Source organism: Chaetodon trifascialis, chromosome 7 (assembly GCF_039877785.1).
Source record: "Chaetodon trifascialis isolate fChaTrf1 chromosome 7, fChaTrf1.hap1, whole genome shotgun sequence".
Classification (NCBI taxonomy): Eukaryota; Metazoa; Chordata; class Actinopteri; order Chaetodontiformes; family Chaetodontidae; genus Chaetodon; species Chaetodon trifascialis.
The window spans coordinates 30,982,132-31,003,054 of record NC_092062.1 but is presented as its reverse complement, the minus strand read 5'-3'; the positions used below and the strand labels follow the sequence as shown (position 1 = coordinate 31,003,054).

The 20,923-nt window shown below is 47.7% G+C and overlaps 2 protein-coding genes across 3 annotated transcripts; both read left to right on the top strand.

Annotated features, from left to right (window-relative positions):
• Positions 1–47: 47 nt before the first annotated feature.
• LOC139334264 (tetratricopeptide repeat protein 24) lies at positions 48–8,885 on the top strand. 2 transcript variants are annotated; one of them, XM_070967050.1, is made up of 13 exons: positions 970–1,197; positions 1,392–1,685; positions 1,836–2,037; positions 2,169–2,375; positions 3,410–3,538; positions 4,555–4,676; positions 4,799–4,879; positions 7,174–7,229; positions 7,335–7,408; positions 8,104–8,215; positions 8,317–8,345; positions 8,508–8,547; positions 8,655–8,885. In XM_070967050.1, exons 1-13 carry the CDS (start codon positions 1,000–1,002, stop codon positions 8,764–8,766), a joined length of 1,656 nt encoding a protein of 551 aa, XP_070823151.1. In that variant the 5' UTR covers positions 970–999; the 3' UTR covers positions 8,767–8,885. The 2 variants fall into 2 exon arrangements, with proteins under 2 accessions (XP_070823150.1, XP_070823151.1); XM_070967049.1 differs by lacking the exons at positions 8,104–8,215; positions 8,317–8,345; positions 8,508–8,547; positions 8,655–8,885 and adding an exon at positions 48–164 and having other exon boundaries at positions 963–1,197; positions 7,335–7,505.
• A 3,345-nt stretch (positions 8,886–12,230) lies between these two features.
• On the top strand, positions 12,231–19,929 carry LOC139333594 (gonadotropin-releasing hormone II receptor-like). Its single transcript, XM_070966123.1, has 4 exons — positions 12,231–12,438; positions 14,202–14,724; positions 17,958–18,159; positions 18,276–19,929. Exons 2-4 carry the CDS (start codon positions 14,206–14,208, stop codon positions 18,698–18,700), a joined length of 1,146 nt encoding a protein of 381 aa, XP_070822224.1. The 5' UTR covers positions 12,231–12,438; positions 14,202–14,205; the 3' UTR covers positions 18,701–19,929.
• Positions 19,930–20,923: the final 994 nt, after the last annotated feature.

The following is a 20,923-nucleotide window of genomic DNA, read 5'->3' as shown; positions in this document are numbered from 1 at the left end:
TGGTTCCATGTTGCCTAGCAACCGAGTCAACTACAGTCCGAAGTAGCCTGCAGCAGATGTTGCTTTTTGCTTCATGAAACGCTTCTGAAAAATGTATCGATCTCACTGCTGAACAGTTATTGACATGTGAACACTTAACGTCTCTTCATCCTCACCTGGAAACTGTAAGTGCTGTTTCACTGGGAGCGTGTTTTTCCCTTGGGCGTGGATAAAGTATCTATCTATCTAACACGGCTAAAGGTTAGCGGCTAAAGGTTAGCCGTGTTAGCAGTAGTGTCAATAGCACAATCAATAAAAGTAGCAGAAGAACGTCATTTTCATAACCATTCAGACTTCAATAACAGCAATGAAATGAGTGACATAACTTTATTTCTTTACAAATCTATTTTGTGAACTGGCTTCAGTCTGAGGGTTTCCTGACTGTTGCTCCATTTTGAATTGTTTTCATAGAAATAAACTCATAACCTCAATAAACTGCTTTCTTCAGTGGACGTGTTGATCGAAGGATCGATTTTCTGTTCATTGTAATATCCTTTTAATGGTAAAAGTTAAATTATTGCCTTATAAAAACTGTTCAAGTTGAGATGTGTTTGAATCCGTTGACTTCTCCGGCAGAGGGCGCTGTTAGCTTTATCTTTAGCTTTTAGCTTTACCAACGAAACCAACCGGGAGGAGCAAACGTGCTGTTTCAAAATAAATCTGTGTTTCTCTCCTTCACAGCAATGTTCGATTTTACATTTTATTGATCTAAAAACTAAACTAAACTCAGCTATTTAGAGTTTTATGTCAAATTAAGCATTATATTTATTAGAAATAAATTGAATTGAATTACTTACATAAATAAATGACTCATCAATCAAAAAAAATCAGCCGATTAATTAAAAATGAAACAGTAATGATTTGCACATTTTAAAGGAAATGAATGATGTTTGCAGGTTTCAGATCTCTGAGTGTCTCCTCAGACTCTGTCCAGGTGAGTTCTCCTCCTGCACGTCCAACATGGCGTCTGATGAGTCTCCTCCATGTGACGATAAAGTGAAGGTGAGGAGGAGGAGGAGGAAGCAGGAGGTGAGGAGGAAGGAGGCTCTGGCAGTAGACATTGAGGAGTTAACATCTGCTGGTCACAAAGCTTTGCAAGAGGGACGAACCCGAGACGCTCTGAGCTGCTTTGACAAGGCGCTGAATGCTGCAGGACAGGTGAGGCTGCAGAGGGTCAAAGGTCATTAACAGCTGAGGTCAGAGGTCACTGACAGGTGAGACTGCTGACCATAGTAGTACCAGTTGATGTAGTTGTCCTGCAGTAGTAGTAGCAGAAGCAGTAGTTGGAGTCGTAGTAACAGCTGCAGGAGTATCCAGCTGTTGTTGATTTCCCATCATGCACTGCTCTTCAGGTGCAGGACTCGCGGGTCCTCCGGGCCTGCTCCTTTAACCTCGGTGCAGCCTATGTGCATGTGGGCTGTCCTAAGGAAGGTCTGGACTTCCTCTGTCAGGCCCAGCGCGGCCCAAAGGCCGACCGCCTCCCGGAACTCCAGTTCAACCTGGCCCTGGCCCACAATGCACTGGGGCAGAAACGAGAGGCTGCCGCCTACTTCCTGCAGGCTGCTCAGCTGTACAGATCACAGGGAGACGGAGGCAGTGAGGGGGACGCCTGCATGGAGATGAGCCGCTGCTACAGCACAGTACAGGTCAGGAGCCAAAGCAGGACCAGAACCTGAATCACACTCAGAACCTGAACCAGACACAGAACCTAAACCAGAGACAGGTGTCAGGGAACACGTGTAAGATGTCAGGTAAAAGGTCAGGTGACACTGTGTGTGCATGCGTGCGTGTTGCAGGACTGGTCTCTGGCCGTTCAGGGTTTCCTGCGGGCTGCAGAGAGTTACAGAGTGGCAGCCATGTTGGATTCTGCAGCCACTGCCTTCAAAGAGGCAGGAAGTCACATGATCCAATCAGATCAGTTCAGTCATGATGACATCAACAGCGTTCTGACCGAGTGTCTGAGTTTGACAGACAGAATCACCGAGCCAAGGATTCTGGGTAACGTCTTGCATTGAAGGCCTAAACAGGTCATCTGATTGATTGATTGATTGATTGATTGATTGATTGATTGATTGATTGATTGATTGATTGATTGATTGATTGATTGTCTGTTTGCTGCTCTGGTCCAGGTGAGCTGTACCTGTCAGTGGGTGTGTCTTACTGTCAGATTAGGTGTTTCCAGGAAGCGGTCCAGTGTTTCCAGCTGGCTCTGGACCCCACCTCTCAGCACCCCCCCCTGCTGGCCAAAGTCCTGCACAACCTGGGAGCCGCTCTGAACTCTGTGGGCCGGTTCACACCTGCTGTGGGCTACCATAGGCTGGCTGCTGGACTCTACGGTCAGACACTGTCACTCACCTGTCACTCAATCAAAGACTGATCACCTGTCAGACAGGTCAGAGGAGGACACATTCACTCATGTCCACCCAGCGTCACTGTTATTTAAAATGACAGATGAGATTTAATTTCAATTTCAATTTCAATTTTATTTGTATAGCGCCAAATCACAACAGAAGTTGTCTCAGGACACTTTCCATATAGAACTGGTACAGACCAAACTCTTTATCTACAGAGGACCAACAATTCCCTCATGAGCAGCACTTAGAGACAGCAGCGAGGAAAAACTTCCTTTTAACAGGCAGAAACCTCAGACTGAACCAGACTCTGGGTGGGCGGCCATCTGCCTCCACCGGCTGGGTGAGAGAGGAAGAGCAAGAGAGAGAGAGTGAGACAGACAGACAGACAGACAGACAGACAGACAGACAGACAGACAGACAGACAGACAGAGAGACAGACATGCAGTCACAGTAACAGTGACAGTGGATGTAATAACAGCAGTAGCAGTTGCAGTGGATGTCAGGCAGGGCCAAGGCAGGAGACGCAGCTGAAATCCACAATCCAGATTCAGTCACTGTCCATGGGAACCTGCAAGACGACAAAGCACAGAGACTCCGGGGAAGGAGCTCAGTTAGTAACACGCCGTGGTAGGACATGAGAGCGTGCAGATGGAGAGGGACAGAAGGACAGAGGAGCTCAGTGTGTCTTTGGATGTCCCCCAAAAAAGCACTATCAACCAGGTAGTCAATCTGGGAGGGACTAACGTTAGCATAAGACTCCTCTCCTCCTTTAAGAGATGATTGTTTCATGATGTGATTTCAGCTTCTTCTTCATTTCTGAATCATTTCATCACAGACGAGTCAGTGAACAGGTGATGAAGGTCAAGCTGAAGTCTGTTAGAAGGACAAATCAACCAAACTCCTGTTTGACTGCAAAAGACCTGAGCGTGTGTGTGTGTGTGTGTGTGTGTGTGTGTGTGTGTGTGTGTGTGTGTGTGTGTGTGTGTGTGTGTGTGCGCACGCGCGCACACGCTCAGGCTCTCTGGGTTGCCGTGGTGACCAGGCTCGGTGTTTCAGTAACTTGGCGTTTGCCTGCAGTCAGTTGGGTGATGAAGAGGAGGCAGCAGAGAGCTTCATCCACGCTCTGCAGGGATTCAGAGACGATGGTAACATCACAAACATGTTTTTGGCGATGTGGTCATGTGATTAATGATTATTGGCTCCTTAATGATTATTGGCTCCTTAATGATTGGTTCCTTGGCTTTGGTTGTGATTCTTCTCCTTCCAGGTCGTAGTCTTCATCATAACAGCAGTCACAGTGGATTCATGTTTTATCTCATCGACAACGATCATTTCTCTCTGTTTCTTTGCTCGGTGTTGTCATGACAACATGAACCAATTACTGCGAACTTCCTGCACAGCACAAAGTTTTACTCACAGCGCGATTGTTGACTGTGCAGAAAGCAAATATCACCTGTACTCACCTTCTCAGTGATGATCGGCTGAAACACGTGAGAGGAACAGCAGCGGACCTCAGACTGTGTGTGTCAGTCAGCTCCTGTAATGAAACAAGTCCGACCTGCGCTCAGCTCTTCAGGCGAATGCTGTTTGTTTAGATTAAAGCTGCAGCAGGCGACGCCTGAACATACACCATGCTGCTGCCTCACAACACAATGAGCCAATCAGCTTTGACTCGTCAGACAAACGTCCACTCGTGTAACCAGGTGCACGACTTAAACACTTAGACCATTTCCAAAAAAGTTGGACTGTAAAAACGAACGGAACGTGATGCTGTGCAGAACATTCAAGTCCGGATTTCACTGAAAGCAGCACAAAGAGATCAAACGTTGAAACTGAGACACTTCATTGTTTCTGAAAACGATGTCTTCATTTAGAATCTGATGCTGAACCTTATATTCAGGCTTTAGAGCGACATGCTGCCGATTCAAACGAGTCGCTGCACCAGATTCTAGATGAAGACATCATTTTCAAAACCAATGAAATGTCTCAGTTTCATCATCTGACCCGTCGTCTTTGTGCCATTTTCAGTGAAACGTGGACTTTAATGTTCTGCAGATCATCACATGGAAACAGGGTTTTACATGGGCACCTCGACACAGCACCCTGTGACCAGCAGAGGGCAGCATACCTGTGTTACCTGTCTGTACCTGTCTCTGTGCAGAGGACCACCTGGCTCAGGTTCAGGTGTGTGAGTCATTAGCAGAGTGTTACCTGAAGCAGAGGAAGCAGCAAAAAGCTGTTCAGCTCTACAAACAGGCTCTGACTGCTCTGTCTCACTGCCAGGTAACAACGACACAACTGCACATTCATGTACATACATACATACTCGAGCTCAGCCAATTACATTTACATCAGCACTCATATCATTCCAACCAATCACAGCCCATCTTCCTCATTCACTTCAGGACACTTCTGGTTCTGTTCGAGATCATCTCGTGGAGCGTTTGACTGCAGTTCTACAGCAGACTCTACCTGCCAGTCTGCAGGTGTGATCACACCAACCAAAACACCGCATCACACCTCCAACCAACCAAAACACCACATCACACCTCCAACCAACCAAAACACATCACACCTCCAACCAACCAAAACACCGCATCACACCTCCAACCAACCAAAACACATCGCACCTCCAACCAACCAAAACACCACATCACACCTCCAACCAACCAAAACACCGCATCACACCTCCAACCAACCAAAACACCACATCACACCTCCAACCAACCAAAACACCGCATCACACCTCCAACCAACCAAAACACATCGCACCTCCAACCAACCAAAACACCACATCACACCTCCAACCAACCAAAACACCGCATCACACCTCCAACCAACCAAAACACCACATCACACCTCCAACCAACCAAAACACCACATCACACCTCCAACCAACCAAAACACCGCATCACACCTCCAACCAACCAAAACACATCGCACCTCCAACCAACCAAAACACATTGCACCTCCAACCAACCAAAACACCGCATCACACCTCCAACCAACCAAAACACCGCATCACACCTCCAACCAACCAAAACACATCACACCTCCAACCAACCAAAACACCGCATCACACCTCCAACCAACCAAAACACCGCATCACACCTCCAACCAACCAAAACACATCGCACCTCCAACCAACCAAAACACCGCATCACACCTCCAACCAACCAAAACACCGCATCACACCTCCAACCAACCAAAACACATCGCACCTCCAACCAACCAAAACACCACATCACACCTCCAACCAACCAAAACACATCGCACCTCCAACCAACCAAAACACATCGCACCTCCAACCAACCAAAACACCGCATCACACCTCCAACCAACCAAAACACATCGCACCTCCAACCAACCAAAACACCGCATCACACCTCCAACCAACCAAAACACATCACACCTCCAACCAACCAAAACACCACATCACACCTCCAACCAACCAAAACACATTGCACCTCCAACCAACCAAAACACCGCATCACACCTCCAACCAACCAAAACACATCGCACCTCCAACCAACCAAAACACCGCCTCACACCTCCAACCAACCAAAACACCACATCACACCTCCAACCAACCAAAACACCACATCACACCTCCAACCAACCAAAACACATCGCACCTCCAACCAACCAAAACACCACATCACACCTCCAACCAACCAAAACACCACATCACACCTCCAACCAACCAAAACACCACATCACACCTCCAACCAACCAAAACACCGCATCACACCTCCAACCAACCAAAACACATCGCACCTCCAACCAACCAAAACACCGCCTCACATCTCCAACCAACCAAAACACTGCATCACATCTCCAACCAACCAAAACACATCGCACCTCCAACCAACCAAAACACCGCCTCACACCTCCAACCAACCAAAACACATCGCACCTCCAACCAACCAAAACACCGCATCACACCTCCAACCAACCAAAACACATCGCACCTCCAACCAACCAAAACACCGCATCACACCTCCAACCAACCAAAACACATCGCACCTCCAACCAACCAAAACACCGCCTCACATCTTCAACCAACCAAAACACCACATCACACCTCCAACCAACCAAAACACCGCATCACACCTCCAACCAACCAAAACACATCGCACCTCCAACCAACCAAAACACCGCCTCACATCTCCAACCAACCAAAACACCGCATCACACCTCCAACCAACTAAAACACATCACACCTCCAACCAACCAAAACACCACATCACACCTCCAACCAACCAAAACACATCACACCTCCAACCAACCAAAACACTACATCACACCTCCAACCAACCAAAACACATCGCACCTCCAACCAACCAAAACACCACATCACACCTCCAACCAACCAAAACACCGCCTCACACCTCCAACCAACCAAAACACTGCATCACACCTGAATCAAAATCAGAAAAAGCTTTATTGCCAAGTACGATTTTACACATACGAGGAATTTGTTTTGATGAAGTTGGCACATGACACATCTACTAAAAAATACTATTAAAAGGTAAAATATATAACAATATAAATATATATACACAAGTCTGTTTTACCAGAAAAATTTTAACACAAAACAAAACAACACGCACCAACACACCAAGGCAGCTGTCCGCAGCGCCATCTTGGAAGAGCATACCATAGCACCTCCAACCAATCAAAACACCACATCACATCGTAATGTTATTGTTAAAAGTCTGACAGGAGCAAGTTGTAATTTAATGTCATCATTCATCAACACTCCTGTCTTCACACTCAGAGGCCACACCTACCTGGACTACACCCTTACATTCCACCTGTCAGACAGCAGACCAGGTAAGATCCAGGTAGCTCTCAGTGGCACTGTGACACACCTGAGCCAGAATGTGGGAAAGGAAGATCATTATACCGATTTATCAATACTTTATTCCTTCCTCACAGGAAGAGTAACATCACACAGAGTCGAGGCAGAACATCTAACCAGCAACTAGATGATCACAGGGCGGAGTGGCAAGGTGAGTCAAGGTGACATGCCACTGCTTTTTGTCCCAGTGAACACATGAAGGACCACCATGATGTTAGCTGAGGTGCTTTAAATGACACCATAGCTGCGTGTCAGTTCAGGACCTGCATCCTCTGAAGGACGTGGTGTACCGCAGACACAGAAGCAAGCGCCATTAAGGGACAGAGTGCTGCTCCTGTTGCCTAGCAACCAGCTGCAGTTTACAATCAGCTACAAGCGACATTAACACCAGCAAACAAAAGCAGCTTAAGAGACAAAGTAAACGGGTTCAGGTTGGCCGTGGAACCTAACTGGTACTGGACTTTGAACATGATGTTCAGCTGTCTGAAAGCCAAGCAGGTTTTTCAAATTAAATGATGCACAGATTAATGATGCTGACATGTATCAGTATAATCCTCAGCTGCTGCCGTTGTTATGTTTGGGGAGTCCACCATATCCATATTGTCTCTGGGAAAAAATCCAATCATGGCAGGTAATGAATCTTGGGAGAGGTTCGGCCGCAAAGGATCCGCCCCATTGGCTCCTCCAAACTCAGGAGAAGAAGGCCAGAATAGTTGTGCTGCTGCGACACAACAGGTCTTCAGATTTAGCCTCTGAAGGATCGCAACCTTCGTCCTGAATTGAGACACAGTTAGTGTGACACAGCTGATGTGTGACAGAAAAAACTAACTGTCAGTATGTGAACAGGATCAGAGCAGCAGGCCACAGGTAGACAGGAAGCAGCAGAGCACTGTGGGCCTGCAGGGGGCGGAGCCACTGAGACACATGAAAACATGGGCATGGTACCTGTGATGCACAGGTGTGTCCAGTCTAATTTCATTAATATCCTACGACCCAACCTGCAGATCCAGTTTCTTTTGTTTCAAATAGCTGCAAACATTTCTGTTTCTGTGTTTCCAGTTCATACCAGTCAGACCAGCTGCAGCACAGTGAGTCACCTCATACACCAGATCCTGGGTTCTCCTGGTTCTGTTATGTTCGCTTGAGAACTCAGGAGAACTGCACTAATAACATAGTTTCACAACAATATGAAGATGTTTGATTGAACAGACAGGAAGTGGAGGTGATGACGTACCTGTGTGTGTTTTCAGGTGAGCTGTGTTCAGACAGAGAGAACCCTCACACTGACAGGTAACTGACATCTGTCAATCAAATCACAATAAATTTTATTTTAAAAGCTTTTATCGATAAAGATTGAAGTAAAGGATAAAAAACAGCTGAGATGTTTTTTCTTTCAGTGAAACCTCATTGGTCCAGAACACAGAGACCCCACCCACCAGACAAGATGACATCCAAGAGGCCACGCCCCCTGTAACCAGCTGGAGGTCACGGTTCTGTTCGCTGATGTAGACTCCTCTGCCTGATGGTGTTATTGATCATGCTTTGATCAATAACACCATCAGGACTGGACTGACAGGAAGGAGACAGAGGCTGATCCACAACACAGAGTGAAGATCATGTGATCTGACTGAAAGCATCTACAAGTGTTTGTCCATGTAATCAGTTACAGTCACTTGGCAGTCGTACATGTGAACTCACACACCGATGGCACAGCATTGGGACAGTTTTGGGGTTCAGTATCTTGCCCAAGGATGTGGACTGCTGAGGCCAGGGATCGAACCACTGACCTCCCGATCGGTGGACCTCTGACGCTCTGATGTTGTACCTCCTGAGCCACAGCTGAGGTATAATCAGGTATATATGTGTATTATTTATAATACATATACCATATGTACATCTCTACCTCTATTTGAATGACCAGCAGCCCCCACCTTATGTACATGAAATGACTAACCCTAACCCTCTGCAGCTGGATACCGGACTTCCTTACAAACAGACCACAGACAGTTCTGACTGGTGGTCGCACCTCCTCCAGTCTAGTGCTGAACACCAGAGCCCCCCAGGGCTGAGTGTTCAGCCCCCTCCTGTTCACACTGTGCATCCACGACTGAACATGTCATCGGCCGGACTTCAAACAGCAATGAGAATTCATATCAGAAGGAAATCAACAGTCTGACAGAGAGGAGCTCAGAGAAGAACCTGCTGGTCAACGTCAACAAAACCAACGAGCTCATCCTTGATTTTAGGAAAAAGGAGGTGAAGACACTCAGCTCCATCTACATCAGAGGAGCTGAGGAGGGGCAGGTGGACAGTTTCAGGGTCCTGGGAATCAGCATCACAGAGAAGCTGTGACGGTCATCTCACATCTTCACCCTGACGCTCAGAAACGACTGAGGTCCTGAAGGAAACTTCACAAGACAGAACTCTCGTTAACTGTAAAAAGTGAGTGATAGAAGACATCCTGACCGCAGACATGATGAACTGTCATGGTTTGTGGATGACCCAGGGTGGGAGGGCTCTGCAGCAGGTGATTAAAACCACCCAGAACATCACTGGTACCATCGACTGATCATCAGTGACATCGGTGAGGTGTCTGCACAGAGTCCAGAAGACACCAGAAGACAAACCAGCCACAGTCTGTTCACCTGCTGCCGTCTGACAGAGATACAGAAGAATGTGCTGCTGGACCATCAGACCACAGAGCAGCTGGACCACCAGACCACAGGGCAGCTGGACCATCAGACCACAGGGCAGCTGGACCATCAGACCACAGAGCAGCTGGACCACCAGACCACAGAGCAGCTGGACCATCAAGCAGCTGGACCACCAGACCACAGGGCAGCTGGACCATCAGACCACAGAGCAGCTGGACCACCAAGCAGCTGGACTACCAGACCACAGAGCAGCTGGACCATCAGAGCACAGAGCAGCTGGACCATCAAGCAGCTGGACCATCAGACCACAGAGCAGCTGGACCATCAAGCAGCTGGACCACCAGACCACAGAGCAGCTGGACCATCAGACCACAGAGCAGCTGGACCATCAGACCACAGAGCAGCTGGACCACCAGACCACAGGGCAGCTGGACCATCAGACCACAGAGCAGCTGGACCATCAGACCACAGGGCAGCTGGACCATCAGACCACAGAGCAGCTGGATCATCAGACCACAGAGCAGCTGGACCATCAGACCACAGAGCAGCTGGACCACCAGACCACAGAGCAGCTGGACCACCAGACCACAGGGCAGCTGGACCATCAGACCACAGAGCAGCTGGACCACCAGACCACAGAGCAGCTGGACCATCAGACCACAGAGCAACTGGACCATCAAGCAGCTGGACCATCAGACCACAGAGCAGCTGGACCACCAGACCACAGAGCAACTGGACCACCAGACCACAGGGCAGCTGGACCATCAAGCAGCTGGACCACCAGACCACAGGGCAGCTGGACCACCAGACCACAGGGCAGCTGGACCATCAGACCACAGGGCAGCTGGACCATCAGACCACAGAGCAGCTGGACCACCAGACCACAGAGCAGCTGGACCATCAAGCAGCTGGACCACCAGACCACAGGGCAGCTGGACCATCAGACCACAGAGCAGCTGGACCACCAAGCAGCTGGACTACCAGACCACAGAGCAGCTGGACCATCAGAGCACAGAGCAGCTGGACCATCAAGCAGCTGGACCATCAGACCACAGAGCAGCTGGACCATCAAGCAGCTGGACCACCAGACCACAGAGCAGCTGGACCATCAGACCACAGAGCAGCTGGACCACCAGACCACAGGGCAGCTGGACCATCAGACCACAGAGCAGCTGGACCATCAGACCACAGGGCAGCTGGACCATCAGACCACAGAGCAGCTGGATCATCAGACCACAGAGCAGCTGGACCATCAGACCACAGAGCAGCTGGACCACCAGACCACAGAGCAGCTGGACCACCAGACCACAGGGCAGCTGGACCATCAGACCACAGAGCAGCTGGACCACCAGACCACAGAGCAGCTGGACCATCAGACCACAGAGCAACTGGACCATCAAGCAGCTGGACCATCAGACCACAGAGCAGCTGGACCACCAGACCACAGAGCAACTGGACCACCAGACCACAGAGCAACTGGACCATCAAGCAGCTGGACCATCAGACCACAGAGCAGCTGGACCATCAAGCAGCTGGACCATCAGACCACAGAGCAGCTGGACCACCAGACCACAGAGCAACTGGACCATCAAGCAGCTGGACCATCAGACCACAGAGCAGCTGGACCATCAAGCAGCTGGACCATCAGGTCACAGAGCAGCTGGACCATCAAGCAGCTGGACCATCAGGTCACAGAGCAGCTGGACCATCAAGCAGCTGGACCATCAGACCACAGAGCAGCTGGACCATCAAGCAGCTGGACCATCAGACCACAGAGCAGCTGGATAATATGAATCTCAAAAACAAAGACGTTACTGAAGGTGAAAACTGACGTCTGCAGTGAAAGTGAGACTATGAGTGTTCATGTATGTGTGATATTGTGGCGTGTATGAGTGTGTAGTTGTGTGATTGGACATAAAAAAGGTTTTTTTCCAGCTTTAAACTTTTGTTATTTCTGTGTTTTGAGTCATAAAGGTGACAAACAAACACCAGAAAACAGAAAAAAGATTCAATAAGAACATTTCAGAGCTGTATTATGACGTTCATTTTCACTTCTGTTTCATTTTGTTTGCTTCTGACTTGAAATGAGTCAGTTTTCAATGTAAATACAGATGTTAATCAATAAATGTGTTAATCAGTAAACATGTTCCGTGATGCAGCAGGAGATGGACTGATTGATTGATGATTGGTTCATGGGATGTTTCTGATCAGTTTCACCTTCAGATCAGATCTGATTTTAACTCAGGAAACTGAACCAGGATCAGCAGCACACACACACACACGCACACACGCACACACACACACACACACACAGGCGTCACATGGAGCTCCTCCTCCCTGCGCTGCAGTCTGCAGGTTTCTCTTCAGTGTTCAGAAGCTGTTACAGCCGACAGGAACCTGAACTGATCCGGATCAGACCGGGTTCTGTTCATCAGTCCGGGTTCTTCAGGGTTCGCTGTGGGTTCCTGAACAGGGAACATGAGGAGGAGAACAGAGGAGTCTGACGTGATGAAGAGCTGCTGACCAGGTAAGGTCATCGACTCTTTCACAATAAGAGTGTGACTGGCAGCCATCAGGAGTTTGTTTCAGTCAGTAAAACAAAGAATCTGAACCTGAAGGACAAAGAGCTGCAGCAGGTTTGTCTCACGGTGTCCTCTATGTGAGCACAGTATGCACTTCAATATCTGTTCAGTTCATTATTGATCAGCATGTTTTAAATGTCCTGAGTCTGATCCGCTTTGATGGTAAAAAGGCTTTTTAGCAGGTTCCAGCTGGTCTGTTGAGGATCAGGTCTGAAACTGTTGGATTTGATTGAATCAGAGTTTTATTTTCCTGCAGGTTTAGCAGCTGCATCCAATCAAAACCTGCACACACACACACACACACACACACACACACACACACACACACACACAGGTCAGGTTACACCTCTGAACTGTCTCTCAGGTTATTTTTGGCTGCATGATCTGTGTGTGTGTGTGTGTGTGTGTGTGTGTGTGTGTGTGTGTGTGTGTGTGTGTGTGTGTGTCACCTGGTATTTATCACGTTGTGGGGACAAAAATCTGTTTACACAGTCACATTGTGGGGACTCACTTGCCTTATGGGGACAAACTGCAGGTCCCCTTAATGTATAAATGATGAAATGTTGGGGTGCAGACTGAGGACAGGGTTACAGGTTAGGTAAGGTTAGGTCAGGTACAGGGTTAGGAACAGGCAGATAGTGGTTAGGTTAGGGTTAGGGTTAAGGTAAGGCTCCAGGAAACGAATGGAAGTCTATGTGATGTCCCCGCAAGTGAGAAAAACACAACGTGTGCGTGCATGCGCACGTGTGCGTCAGCAAAACAAACAGAGCTCAACTTGACTCTCAGTCACTGAAAACCTGATCAGAAATCCTGGACCAAACCCTAACTGTCAAGGCTGATCAGTAACAAAGTGTGAGCAGCTTCACGCCCGCTGACACGTGCAGGAGGCCTTCAGTCACTTTGTTTCTGATTGGTCAGTTGCAGAAAATGCAGAGTCAGGTTGGACTCTGCGTCTCAGTGGAATGGAACTAGTCCACTGACTGAGAGGATGAAATACCGTCGCTGCAGACGGCTCAGATAACAGTAATGCAATTATTCATTAAATGATGAAAATACTGCTGCTCAGACACCCGAACGCATCACGTGAACTGTGTCCTACCTGAGCACAGAGCCAGACCAGATCACATCCAAAAGGTGACTGTGAACCAGCAACTCCTCCTCGATTCCGTCCGTCTGTCTGCAGCTTTTTTCTCACCTTGCTCTTTTTTCTTCTTACCCTTCAAACTTGTGTTGCGACTCCCCTGAGGGGTCTCGACCCGCAGGTTGATGACCACTGGCCCATAACAACAACGCAGTGAGAGAGTGCAGCTGAGTTCAGGTGTTCCTGTTTCTATTTGTTTCTGTTGGACTGAAGATAAAGCACCTGCAGACCCCAGGGTTAGGAACCAAAATTAACAAAATTAAGGGCGTCAGACACTCGTCAGTTTCAACACAGCTTTCCCTTTGAATGGTTCATTAAATCTGAATCTGAATTAAATCTTAACGTGTTTGATACTGTCACTGCTCACTGGTCCAATGAGGACTGAGCACAGCAGACTTCACTGACGGAGGAAATAATGTGACATGTTGAGTAAACAGTCTGAGAAGTGGGCAGACAGAACAGAACATCAGGCTTTGATTTGGACCTGGACTGCTCCTCAGCCTCAGTGTGAGAAAAGTGTCCAAACATCAGATGTGACATCACTCATGACCTTTTTCTTTTTCTCAGCAGGATGTCAGGTAACTGGTCTACTGTGAGGCTTTCATCACTGGCCCCACCCCCTCCCAACACCTCCCAGTTCCCCCCTCTCACAGACTGGGAGGCTCCCAGCTTCACCTGGGCAGCTCAGTTCCGCGTTGGAGCCACAGTCATCCTCTTCGTGTTTGCCACCTGCAGTAACCTCGCTCTATTGGTCAGCGTGTGGTGTGGGCGCGGCCGGCGGCTGGCATCTCACCTGCGGCCGCTGATGTTGAGCCTGGCGTCGGCCGACCTGATGATGACATTTGTGGTGATGCCTCTGGACGCAGTGTGGAACATGACTGTGCAGTGGTACGGAGGAGATGCACTGTGTAAGCTGCTCTGCTTCCTGAAACTGTTCGCCATGCACGCCTCCGCCTTCATTCTCGTCGTCATCAGCCTCGACCGCCAGCATGCCATTCTGCACCCGCTGGACGCTCTGAGCGCACACCGCAGGAACCGACGCATGCTGGTGCTAGCCTGGAGCCTCAGCCTGCTGCTCGCATCACCACAGGTGACAGACCACCACAGGTGACACACCGCCGCAGGTGACACACCACCGCAGGTGACACACTGCCACAGGTGACACACCATCACAGGTAACACATCACCACAGGTGACACACCACCACAGGTGACACACCACCACAGGTGACACAACCACACAGGTGACACACCATCACAGGTAACACATCACCACAGGTGACACACCACCACAGGTGACACAACCACACAGGTGACACACTATCGCAGGTGACACACCACCGCAGGTGTATAGGATCACACACAATGTCTGGTTTAGGTCAGGTTTTAGGTTTGGGGTCAGTCGTAAGCGTTTTGTAAGTTGAATATGTTTCTATATAAGATACAACTTTTCAAATCCAGACATTTTAAGTACTGAGCTGGAATTCTCACGCTTCAGGAAGCCTCTCAAGGTGTCCCATTGCACGTTTCCATTATGTCTGATGGGATGGTACTTGAATGTCAGTCCACTCCTCTTCAATGGGGGTGTGAAGTTGCTGGATATTAGCAGGAACTGGAACACTCAGTGTGACATGTGGGAAGTATCCAGACCATGCAAGAACTGGGATGCTTCCAGGTTCCAGGAACAGTGTTCTGATCCTTACAACATGGGGAACATCATCAACAGGCATGCAACACAAGGTGATGGAGGCACATGAATGGTACCACACCGGGCCTCAGCATCTCGCCACAGTGTCTCTGTTCATTCACATCGCCATCAGTAAAATATGGCTGCTTTGCTGTCAGGAGCTTGTGCCTGTCCATAGCACACCTCCACCACCACCATGGGTAGGTAGATTTCATCTGGTGGATTGTTTTTCTGAACTCCTTGTTGGAGGGGCAGCAGCTCTGTTTGGGATGCGCTCTGACAGATAACATGGACGAACTGCTGCTCCTGTACAGAACAGGCATCTGATCTGCCGCCACACACCTGACGCTGCCTTACACCTGCCTGACTTTCACCTTTTCCATGCGGGCCATGCAGTGGAGGTTTGGAGAGCAGCGGGGGAGGAGAATCTGCTTCCACATGAACGACGCTGGTGTGCAGATGTCACAGTGTTGAAGAAATCATGCAGCCCTCACCCAGAGACCACGTTCATGAGCTGGAAAGCCTTTTATTCACTGCAGGAGTTCCCATCGTTTCTTCTGGTCTGCGTTTGCGTCCCACCACAGGCCTGTTAGTGAGTCACAACACCTGGCCGAGCAGGTAACTAACACAGAGCTGAAACATCCAGATTCTGCTGAATGTTCTTCAACAGAGCAAATCTGAGCCACAAACAGCCAAAATAAGACAGCACATAAAGCAGGGGTGGGCAAACTGTTCCACAAAGGGCTGCTGTGGCTGCAGGTCTTCTTTCCAACCAAGCAGCAGCACACCAGACTTGACTCATTCAATCAACTGATCTCACTCCTCAGACAGCTGATTGGTCAAACTGTGAGCTCTTGATTGGTTGGAAAGAAAACCTGCAGCCACAGCGGCCCTTTGTGGAACAGTTTGCCCACCCCTGACATAAAGGGTCCCCCCAGGGACAGTAAGACATTGGACCAGTAACCAGTGCTACTGTTTGGGTCATCTTCTTCCGGCCAACAGAACTCTGCTAAGCCTGTAGTTAAGACTGAACGAGGGCCACTGATGCAAAGCTGCACTGCAGGCCTGCTTTGACTGCACTGGCTGGAGCGTTTTTGAGGCTGCTGCAGCAGATCTGGATGAACTCGCTGGCAATGCGACATCTCACATTAGTTTCTGTGAGGACCTGTGTGCCTACAACAACAATAAACCATGGTTCACATCTACTTTCAGACAACTCTGCCAAGCTAAGCAGGAGGCCTACAGAAGCACAGACAGAGTCCTGTATAAACCAAACCAGAAACACTTTGACAAAGGAGACTGATGTAGACAGGTGTAGGTGCTACACCAAAAAGCTGGAGGACAGCTCTTCAGCTAAAAACCCTTTGTCATTGAGCAGGAAACTGCAAGAGACCAGCTTGGAACCATCAACTGAACAACGGCTTGAATATTTTCAGGTTTCACAGGCTCACATCACCACAAATCATGTCGGTGGAGGACACAGTCAACATGGGACTGAACTACGTACTGCAATGCCTCGACCACCCAGAGACATACGCAAAGATCCTGTTTGTGGACTTTGGCTCAGCATTAAACACCATCGAACACCTCCACCTGTCAGTGGATAACAAACTTCTCTCAGGAAACTCATCCGATTTATTTGCAGCTATGAACACACATGAAACACACATGAACTGTCACTTCTGCTGCTGCTGCTGCTGCTTTTTCTCCTCTCAGCTTCTGAATTTTTCATCAAGATTCTGCGGAATATTTCCCCAGTTAACATTCAGCTGGCAGTTCATAGCTCGACGTCACACTGGCTTTAATATATTCTGAATATTTATGATGTTAATCTGCAGAGCTGCAGTGAAGGAAGCTGAAGGTCAGACTGAGGATATCTGCACATCTTTCTGTTTCATTACAGAGAATTCATGTTTTCAGAAACAGATTGTTTTATCACCACTTCATTCATCATATCATCATAAGTACTGTATATTCATAAAATCTTCTGTTGCTTTCTCTCGTGCAGGTGAAAGTTCTTGGTTCACACTGACCCTGCAGTCAAAAGAACATGAAATCCCTCTAGGAATGTTCTGGTTTGTGATGGAGAGATTAAAAGTGGGAACCCTCCTGCTGTTAGCTCGAGCTAACGGCTCCCTTGGTTTCTATAAGGAATGCTAACAACATTAAGAGGCCACTAGTTAAAAAAATAGAGCTGAAGTAAACAGCTGAGTTTCACTTAGCAGCAGAAACAGATTATCAAGAATCACACTGAAAGTTAAGCTGGGACTAAAACTAGCGTCACACTTCAAACACTAAAACTTTACTAAAAGTACATCACACCAGTGAAACGTTCACTGACACTTTATGGCTGGAAACCATCCATCTTTACAAACACACTTCCTGTCAGCGTCATCCAGGCAGAGATCCTGTTTCGCACTGCAACCTCACTGGAAAACAAAGAAGTATATCAGTTTTTCTCTGCATCTCAAAGATAATTGGAGATGCATGTATCTTTTAATAAACTGATTGTCATCAGGTGTCAGCTCCTCACAGGTCAGGACTGATGTCTTATTTGATTAATCCAGGCTCAGACCTTCACCTGGACTGTCCCTATGCTCAGGTAGGAGTGAGGATCCTCTGTCTGTCTCCCTCCAGCTGTTTTTCTTCCGGGCAGTCCGGGTGGAGGCCGTGGACTTCACTCAATGCGCGACTCATGGCAGCTTCCTCCACCGCTGGCAGGAAACCGTGTACAATATGTTCCACTTTATCACGCTGTACGTCATCCCTTTGCTGGTGATGAGCTGCTGCTACAGCCGCATCCTGCTGCACATCCACCTGCAGCATCTGAGAGACAAGGGTAAGACACACCTGTGACACACCTGTAACACACCTGTACATCCTGCTGCAAGGTACCATACACCTGTACTACACTGACCAGTGTGACATCGCTGATGGAGTCTCTCCCTCTCTCAGCAGGTGAGTCGTACCTGCGTCGCAGTGGCACTGACATCATCCCGAAGGCTCGGATGAAAACCCTGAAGATGACGGTGGTCATCGTGCTGTCTTTCGTGGTGTGCTGGACTCCGTACTACCTGCTGGGGATCTGGTACTGGTTCCAGCCTGACATGCTGCGCGTCACACCTGACTACGTTCACCATGCTCTCTTTGTGTTCGGCAACTTGAACACCTGCTGCGATCCTGTGATCTACGGCTTCTACACGCCGTCCTTCAGGGCTGACCTCGCCGCCTGCTGCCGCAGGAGGAGGAGCAACGCTTCACTCCGATCCCCAGACAGACTGTCCGCCAGGGAGGGTCCTCATAGTGGGGAGCACGAGTCAGACCCCGCCACTAACAACCAGGCCGCAGGAGACACCAACCAATCAGAGGGCAGGAGTTAAATGATGTCACATTCTGTGTCTGAACACTGTCAGAGTGCAAAGACCTGATCTGGATCAGCTGAAGGTGGATCAGGGCCAGACCCGACTTTATGGGCGGGCCCTGGGGGTCCAGGATGATGGTCTCAGGTGTTTAGACTCTACAGAGAGATTCTATAATCAAGGGGCATCACCCTGACCAGCAGCAAGATAAATCCTCCAAAAATCAGGGGTGCAAGCCCCCCAAAACCACAACCTAGTAGTTCCCCCAAAGAATGAAACAAATGGAGGCGATAATCTGCTACAAGAGGAAACATTAAAAAAGTGCATGACAGAAAAAAACTGAGGTTAGGGATTAAAAATCACCACCAGGTTCACTCCTGTTTTTACAGCGAATCACTGCTCTCCTCTCAAACCTGCAGCCGTCCACTGTTTTCACAAGACAAAAGTAAGGAGTAACTAGTTACATTTCTAGTTAATACCAAAAGTAATGGAGTCACAGCAACACTCATCAAAACACTGGACAGAAGAGTGGAGAGAAATGTGGACACAAACATCAAGACAAAAGCTTCAGTCCACCAGTAAATAACAAGACGTCTGTTTTCTACTTCAATTCAGTTTTATTTGGTTTTCATGTGTCGAAACATCAGAAAGTAGAACAGCAGAAACATGTTCAAATACAAAGAGTTCATCCACTGAAAACACTGAAAACCACCAAACAGAGTGAAACTCTAACTCCAAATCTGCAGTCGGTTTCAGTTTAATTACTCAGTGTGAACAGAATCCAGGCGTCAATCTGGACGAAGTTCTTCATGTTTCTGTGTCGTCCTCCATCTGTTCTGCTTAAAGCTTTGAGATGCTTTTCTTTTTTATGACACATCAATGAAAATAAGATGTTTTGAGAGAAAAGAAATTAGAAACATTAAAGCATCACTTTTCTCATTGGTTCTAGCCTTCAGTCACTACGATTTCTACTTCTTAGTTTTAGTTTCTACAGCGTGTTGACAGTTGGAGACGGTCTGAATTTCCACTAATGACACGGTCAAATAATCGGGTTTTTATATCTACTTGTGTCCTGTTTATTCTTTTTCTCCTAATTATTTCATTTTTTAAATTCATTTCTGTTGAGCACCTTTGAGTACCCTGAAAAGCACTATATAAGTATATGTATTATTATTATTATTATGAAGCATCTGGAAGAATATGGCTTAGAAATGACACGTATGGCTTATTATTAAATATGGCTCATGTCCACTGTGTGTTCAATCAGTGTCTCGACCTGCAGCTGAAAACACAACATTTCTCAAACTCTAGAAACATTTTCAAACATTCAACTACCAACAAAACAAACAGAAAAAGTTAAACAATATAAAAACAGGGAGGTAAAATGGTAATAATCATAATATTATGAGCAATAATAATAACAATTGGAATGGTCTTTTTTACTGGTTTTCATTTTGGCAGAATTTCCTCTTCACCACCGAACGGCAGCAACGGAAAAATAAAAATGAACTGAAAGAAGAAAATTCTAGAAAAAGAACAGCCAGCATTATATTCATAAACATCTTAGTTTGCTCTACTTTTCTATTTCTAGAAACGCTCAACTCATTTCAGAGCAGAGAGGAGCTCCAACCTGACGGTGACCTCTGACCTTTGACCCTGAGGACACCAGGTAGTTTGGGGGGCTGAGAACACTCTGAGTGAGGACATGACCAAGTGACTCGACCTGACTCAATGTGGGACTCGACGAAACTCGTTAATATACTCACAAACTCAAAACAGAATGTGGTTCTACTAACGAGGTTCCGGTCCAGACTGAAAAACAGGATGATTGAGCTCCATCCAGATCTGTGGGACAACCAGACCAAACCTTCAGTCAGAGTTCATGTAGCATTTTGTAATATGGAAATGTCCTCAGGGTCTGCAGGTCTTGGGATCACTATCAGTAGCAGAGACAGAAGCTATAAAGACATTCAACCGCAAACTGAGCGCAGACTCTCTGTGGCGCTGAACACAAAGAACTGCGCTAAAATTTCAGAAGTATTATTGAGCTGTTGGTCAAAGTGTCTCGTCCTTCCATTATTTGGCTCTTTAAAGTCACCCTGACACGTGAAGCTCTTCATGTTAAAATATATGAAAAGTGTTCATCTGAAATATTAAATGTGAACATGAGTTTTTCTTTTGGTTTTGTTTGTTCTTCAACTCTTGAAACAGGAAGTGAAAACAAACAGTTTTAACAGAAAATGG